The sequence below is a fragment of the Alexandromys fortis genome, unplaced genomic scaffold, assembly GCF_014885135.2.
Source record: "Alexandromys fortis isolate MF-2015 unplaced genomic scaffold, M_Fortis_MF-2015_v1.1 scaffold_300, whole genome shotgun sequence".
NCBI classification, from domain to species: Eukaryota; Metazoa; Chordata; class Mammalia; order Rodentia; family Cricetidae; genus Alexandromys; species Alexandromys fortis.
The window spans coordinates 162,004-169,899 of record NW_026068183.1 but is presented as its reverse complement, the minus strand read 5'-3'; the positions used below and the strand labels follow the sequence as shown (position 1 = coordinate 169,899).

The 7,896-nt window shown below is 40.4% G+C and overlaps 1 protein-coding gene across 1 annotated transcript in view; it reads right to left on the bottom strand.

Moving 5' to 3' along the window:
* Nucleotides 1-4,708: 4,708 nt before the first annotated feature.
* Nucleotides 4,709-7,896, bottom strand: part of LOC126492703 (pyroglutamylated RF-amide peptide receptor) — a 28,508-nt gene continuing 25,320 nt past the window's right edge. Inside the window, exons 4-6 of the mRNA XM_050129249.1 lie at nt 7,326-7,561; nt 5,872-5,969; nt 4,709-5,196 (exon numbers count right to left, since the gene is read on the bottom strand). Coding sequence (XP_049985206.1) covers nt 4,790-5,196; nt 5,872-5,969; nt 7,326-7,561 — 741 coding nt within the window. The 3' untranslated portion in view covers nt 4,709-4,789. The remainder of the gene's footprint in view (nt 5,197-5,871; nt 5,970-7,325; nt 7,562-7,896) is intronic.

Sequence of the window (7,896 nt, the reverse complement as noted above, 5' to 3'; positions counted from 1 at the left end):
TTATGTTGCATTTGTTTAATTATGAAAAGTTGTGTTGCATCTGTTTCACCTTGTCTGCCTAAGGCACCTGATTGGTCTAATAAAGAGCTGAACAGCCAATAGCTAGGCAGATAAAGAATAGGTAGGGCTGGCAGGGAGAGAGAATAAATAAGAGGAAAAATCCAGGCTCAGGAGGAAAGAAGCAGCAGGAAGAATGAGAGAAGGAGGAGCAGAGGATGAGGGACACACCTGGGGCCAGAAGCCAGGCAGCCACCAGAAGCAGTGAAAGTAAGAGAAACAGAAAGAAGGTAGAAGATGTAAAGAGCTCCAAGGCAGAAGGTAGATAAAGAGTAACAGGTTCATTTAAGTTAGAAGAGTAGCCAGAAAAGAGCCCAAGCTAAAGCCGAGCATCCATAACTAAAAGTCTTTGTGTCATGACTGGGGAGCTGTTTGGTGCCACAAAAGAAAAAGCCTGGTACACTTACATCTTTTTTATTATGTTCATTCTCATCACCCCTCTTGTCCGACTCCCATTCTCTGGATCCTCTTTTCCTTTTCTGTATAGTTCTTCTACATCCTTGCCTTTCTTCATGATCCAATGTAGTATTGCTTACGAGAGCCTGGGTACCTTACCTGTGGCTGTTCTAGGAAGAGCATGTCTCGCCTATCAACCTGTAACTGCCTAAAATCCTCGTGGAAAAGTAAGGTCTCATGATCTCTTGTATGACAGGATGTTGATGGGCCCAATTGTATGCAAATAATCACAGCTTCTGTGAGATTGTAGCAGCCCTAAAGACAGCATTTCATAACAGTCTAACTCTTATTCCTGGGGACTTTTTAGCACAAACGGGTGTGTCCTGTGTGTTGTACTTTGCTAACAAGGAGAGTGGAGAAGATGACTGAGAAGCAGCTCCAATCAAATTTAAACACCTCGTCCTAAAATGGGGTCTCCTGTTTTACCTTTATAAACTGCTGTTTTACTATGTTCCTTGCCTGGCCCTCTCTATCCAGATGCAGTACTTTGTCTGTTCCCCTGGGACAAATACCCCTTCCCTCTCTCTCTTGTTCCCTTCCCCTTCTCCCTTGTCCTTTATCTCCTCCTGTCTTTGTCTCTTTCCTGTCCTTCATTCCTTTGGGGCAAATAAATTTTATTTGTGCTGAGAACTTGGTCTAGGGTTGTCTTGCGTCCTCTTTGAGGTCCCTACAATATCTGCTTGGCTTTGGGACCAGCTTAGCATCTCCTGTTCCTCTCTTTCCCCTATTGTTTTATCCTAATAGTTTATACATTCTTGGTTGATAGAAAAGACAAGAATCTAAGTCTTAAGGTTCTAAACTATCTGGAATTTTGAGGAACAAACAACCTGGATTTATCTGTGTGACTGATCAAGGACTGTAATGATTTTGTTGCCTCAATTTTTCATCTCTAAAATGAATATGGTTAATGCTCACATGATCACTAGGGAAACAAGTCATATGAGATTATTTTTGCATTTTTTCCTTCTTAAAATGTATGGTAAAATAGTGTCTTCATCATTTGTAATCGTAACCATTTTTGCACTGAATGCTTTCACAGTTCTGCATAGATCTTTCTTCTCTAAAATCAGAAAAGTTGTTGAACACTCAAGACCCTGCTTTTTAAACACCATCTTTCCACTCTGATCCTCTGAGCCCCTGGCAACCACTACTCTACCAATGTCTCTACAGTTTTGACTCCTTCAGGTAGCTTATGAAAGGTGAAAGCCTTTGTCTGTATGTGACAGGCATAGCGCCCTCAGGTTTCATCCATGTTGCATAATGTGTCCAGAGTTCTAAGGTGAATATTCTTTTAAAGCATGTGAATATACGGCCACAGCCTGTTTGTCCATCCATCCATTGGCGAATATTTCAGGTGCTATCACTGTTTAGAAACTGGGAACAATACAGGTACACACTGCACACCAACAAAGGGGTGAATGAGACCCAGTGAGAAGGCACACATCGGAGAGTGGAAAAGGGTTTATTGGAAGGTCTGGCAGAAGGAAAGGGAAAAGAGAAATATTTTAAGTATGTTATAATCTGAAAATAAAATTAAAAATGATAATAGCTGAGTAAATGATAGTGTCCCATTGTCCTTTCTAAACACATTCCATAAAGCCCCAAATACTACATCTGAGAAGTAGTAACTCTTTCCCCGTCTTTATTCACAGCAGTGACTTCTCACCATTTTGTTTAAAGGATCTGTTGCTTTTACACGCAATGGAGTTAAGGGGCTGTGTGCTCAACTTTGGGCAATAAAACAAAATTGTTAGATGATTCATTTTGTGAATTTAGAATAAAAAACTCCTAATGGAATGTCAAATAAAGGAATTCTTTAGACTTGGTTGTAGGAAAAGATCTAATAAAATATTAGAAAGAATGACTTCATGGTCAAGAGAATGGGCTGCTCTTCCAGAGGACCAGATACTGTTCCCAGGACCCATGTAGCAACTCTATCCCCAGCATCCACAGGGTTGGGGATCTCTAATTTTGTATTCCAGTTTCAGGGGATCTGATGCCTCTTCATCCATGGACACCAGGCCTGCACATGGTACACAGACATATGAGCACTTCCCCCCAACACAGACACACAGACACACACACACTCACTCACTCACACACACACACACACACACACACACACACACACACACACTAGAAGTCCTTGGATGTGTAGTTTCCCATTACTAAATTACTTTATCCCACACACTTGTCCGACAATTCTCCTTGAAAATATAGAGCCCATTGATGTAGCATTGTTTATTTGGTCATTCTTCTTTTGGGAGCCATCAAGGATGGCTTTTTACTTTGAATTTATTATTTATTTATAGATAAATACATAATAACACAAACAACTTTCATTGTCATCCCTGGAGTCATATGTTTGGCTGTCAAGTAAGGATAACACAGTCAGCACGTTAGGTCCATTTCTGAGGTTTCATCAGTGTAGGGGTCACCCGTTTATTACAGTGTAACCAGGCAGAAAGATGACAGCTTACAAGGGACCCATAGAAAACAATAAGCTTCCCTTTCTTCACTTTGCTTGCTTTCCTGTGCCATGCAATTTGTCTTTCTGGTTCTACATCTTGCTTTGCCTCTCTCCTTTCCAGTAGTGCGTCACTGACCCGTCAGCAGCAGCAGCAGCAGCATTCATGCGGCAATGCTGAAGCATTCATGGGCAGCTGTTTATGGCAGTTCTCCAGCTGTTCCTATCCTGGGAAGTCCTAGATGCTTGTGTTAGTGTCCTACCCAAGGTTCACAGTCTTCATTTATGCTGTCTAGCCAGCGTTTTGGGGCCTTCCTCTTCACCTTATCCCTTGAACTCCTCCAAGCAGTGCTATCTCCGGGCATCTGCCATCATTCATTCTCATAACATGACTGAAGTATCTCAAGTGTTGTTACTGTATCCTGTAGTTTACTTTCTTCTGTAGATGGAGCTGTTTCTTAATGTCAGCACGGTGGAGCCTATCTCTCTGTGTGATGCCTACACATGCCATCTCAAACACATTCAGCCACTGCTTTGTCATTGATGCACAGGAAATGAAATGCCTGTAGCTAAGAGGACTCAAGACATTTGTGCTCATTGGTTTCCAAATCTTAAAGCTTAGATCATAAGATATTCTGAGTTTTTCAGATGGAAAATGAGTGCTTGAAAAGCTGAGGCAGAGGAAAGATTTAGGCAACGAGGCTGTGGTCAGGCTTTGAGTATCTTATCTGTTGGAAGTCAACGTAATGCTGACAGTGGCAGTCAGATTTTTGATGCATGGAACATAGGAGTGAGGTATGAACTAGTGGGGAGCTCTATTCTTCCTGACCAACCACATGGGGGTCAGCCTTGGACATGGCAATATTTTATAGGCGTGGGGTTGCCTCAGTTCTTCTTCATTAGCCTTTTGCTGAGATAGTCTCTCTTAATACACCTGCATCTCACTAGTGAGAGAAGAAAGTGCCCAAAGAGATCTATCTATCTATCTATCTATCTATCTATCTATCTATCTATCTATCTATCTATCCATCTCTCCGTCTGTACATCTGTCTGTCTGTCTAATCAATAAACAATGCTACCCAGTCTTTCTTTAGAGGAGAAAACCCAGTTTCAAAACAGTCACGAGAGAAGAGCGAGGCAGGATTGGGATAAATTTCAGAAAGGGAAGCAGAGGAGAAGATAGGAGAGGGGCCAGGACTCAGAGTTCATCTTGGTAGATGAAAAGTGCCTTCCTTTCTTGTCAGAGTTTGTTCACAACTGCTCCATGAAGTAATCGAGGAGTAACCTTCCTTTCATACAGGAACAAACAGAGACTTCAGGAGATGAGGTGACTTGTCATTGCAGAGATGGCAGCTTGAAGGAGTGTGGCATTTGTCTTTTAAGCTTTATTGGTTGTCATTTGCCTGACTCCTCATATTCTTTGACTGTTATTATGGCACAAATGTCAACTGCAAAGGTTGTTACCCCAACTTCAACAGTGTACTATAAATTACATTATGGTGTTTAGCTGATTAATATGCTAAGACAATGATGCAATTTTAATAATTACCATCCAGTTTAGCAATGCACAGAAAGTCACTTTACACTGACTACATGGCTAAAATCTTGTGCTGAAACCATTGTTTTATTTAATAAATCTACTTAATAACCTACAAAGCTGTCTTAGTAATTTTTCAGCTATAGTTCCATGAATTCTGTCAGTTTAGATGGTAAATGTGTCTTGTATTTTTTGGTTGTCATTTAAAAATAATCTTTGACCTTTGATTGAAATAACTTTCCACACAAATGATACTAATCATGAAGTTATCATTACAATTTCTGTCCACTGCCTAAAGTTGAATTTTCAGAAAGTTCAGAAGTAAAGAAAGCAAGCTGTCTCTTGAGCTGCCTTTTCTCCCCAGGCTGTTCACACAGTTTGACTTTGATGTTGGCATCACTGAAAGCTTCTCCCTTGGTTTCCTCTGCTGGACACTGCCGTCGTGAGAACTTGGCTCTTTTCTGCGTCATTGAAATTCCTGAATTTCGGTGCTTCTGCGCTGAAGAGAAGCGTTCTTTTATTATGCAATGACAAACTGCGGACAAGAAATTCTTTTTGAAGTTTTCATTCATAAATGCATACACGATGGGATTACAGATGGAGTTGAAAAATCCAATTATTTGTACAACAGCAAAAACCATCTTGATCGTGACATCATCATATTCTTTTTCAAAATTGCCTAAAATAGAATATTACGTTAGATTGTGAATTGAATTTCTTAAGAAAATTAAAAACTACTTATCACCTGACTTTGTCAGGGACAAAAGGCATGCAGATTTCTGAAGCCCACTGTGGGAGAGGAACAATTGCCTGGGAACAAATGGCCTTCATGACGATCATTCTTACAAACACAGGCTGGTGTTCAGCATATGCTACTGGGCTCACAGTATTTACGCTAAATAATTCAAATGTTGTGAAAACTAGAAGCAGGAGTTACCCTTCAAATATTCACTTGCAATGCAGAAACAGTCCCACTGTAAAGTCCTTGGCTTATCAGGGAGAATATCCAGAGGTGCTGGCTGAAATCCCATGTGTTGTTAAATTGAAACTATGCAAGTCGAAGTTGTAAAAACAGAAGATTAATAAAATGCCACATTGCCCCCTTTAAGAATGAATGGAAGAATCTGGAAGTTTTTCTTTATTGTATACAATGACTAAAGAACACTTCCTAAAGTGTCCTTGTCACAGAGAATCACTCACCACACAGGGAGCTAGTGCTCTTGTAACAGGAAAGAAGCCGGCTTGAGGCTTGGTGTTTAATTAAGCCAGTGAATAGCAACAGATTCACAGCCATTCCTGTCTATTCTAGCAGGAAATGGACCAGAGCCATCTAAAGGGAATGCTATATACTTACTGTACTCAACCATCATGTGAACAACGTGGAAAGGGGCCCAGCACGCAGCAAAGAGAGCCACCACTGTCACCATCATGACGACAGCCCGCTTCTTCTTCCTAGACCCATGAGAAAGCATTGGTTCAGTTTTCTGTGGAAAATGTGTTAAAATAGCAAGACTGAAATAGAGGTTGAGCCTGGGCTACTCAAATGTAACTTCAGGTAGGTTATAGCCGTTTCCTGTTTGTTTCTCCCTTGTCTTCATGGTCTTATGTACTAAACATGCTTATGGTGTGTGCTCACTGCGGGTCTGGCATGCTTCTAGATCACCACCATGGATTCTATCATTACTACTCAAAGAGATCAATGGGCTAATGCAGAAGGTGTGGCACCCTGAAGGTTCCTGATGGCTAGTCACTGACGGACTTTGGGTTTGGATTTAGGAGCCTAAGTTTAGTAAGTGATCTTTAATTCACTGGGCATTGAAAACCACTCATTTCTTTGATAGCAAAACATCAATATTTATCAAATACAGTAAGCTTCAAGGATTGAATTAAAACTCTGGTTTACCAGCAATTCAAACTCATTTCTTTATTTTTCTTATAAGGTAGAGTTATATCTTCACTTGAACTATATATTTGCTGTATATAATTTCATACTTGGCACCTCTCCTTTCAATTCCAGAATTCCTTTCTTCTGATGTAAAGGTGTCATTAATTCAATAAAATTTCCCAAGATGATGAAGTCTTGGAGACCCCTTATATTCAGAAAGGACTGTCTTTATACACATGGGCACTGGAGGACACTGTACAGAAAGATTTAACTACAACCCATCAAATCCCTGGACGTGTGCAGGAGGTATCACTCATTTTCATTTGAGCAGTCGTGCAGTACAGATATAAAGTGAGTCTCATGTTATGTACGCAGCATCATAGTTTATAAAACGGATACTAATGAATAAGATAAAAAAGATAGCTTTGATGCTGAAATCAAATTTAATATAAGCAATATGCTGTGGTTAAAGCATTTTTATATATGTCAGCACTGTCTCTGAATGGTCGGAAGTAAGGATGGATGTCATTATACAACTATGGATAATTAAGGAAATGGGGGAGGGGGTAAAAAATTGTCACAATGGCCAGCAAGGTGACAATGAGCAGAGCCACCCGCCATGCACACAGAGCCTTGATAGCAGTTCGTAGCTCTTTCTGCAAATCATATTTATATACAGATGAAAATGTAACTATGCTCTGTATTCTCTTCTTACTCCCAGCTTCGCTTTTGATTTAAGAACTAAAATTTTTGATCCATCTTTTTGGCACACATTAAATTGCACAAAGCTTCAAGGGTTTAAACACTCCAATTTAGATTACTTTGACTAGATTACCCAAGAGTTCTGGCGTCCTTGACAACTGTTCCTTCTAGCACAGCTTGTTGGAAATTTTAAACAGAGGTGAGCACTGAATGAGACAAACCTGGCTATTTTGGACATTTCTTTCCCATGAGAGGACTGAAGCACCGAACTGTCTCCCACTCGTTTCTTGATCCAGAGTTCGTAGCCGATCTTACTGTAGAGGACAAGCATCAGCACCAGAGGCAGGAGGAAGAGGATGACAAGAATGAAGGTGGTGTAGATTCTCTGGTGCATGGGGCTGGCCCATTCCTCCAAGCAGCAGATGTGTTCTTTTTCATATAGGAAGTCATACTTAATCTTGGTCGTAAGAAACAGGGAGTTGAAAGAACGAGTGGTCAACATGAGAAGTAGTCAAGGGTCACCGCAGACATCATTTTTAAAGACTTTTCAGATTCGCCGTTGGTATTATTGCAAATGTGAATCACTGTTTTATTGTTACTCTGTAGTCAAAATGTTTTCTCACTTAACCTGCTTAGGTTTTGAGAATTTCGTGCTTTTAGGTTTGAAATGGGATTGAGATCTGTGCAAGTTTCTTTCATTTCTTGATGTTCTCAACTTTTATTTCCCTTTCTCACCACTTTTAGGTGAGCTAAAAGAACACACTTAGCTTGCTGTCTATTGCGAATACCATC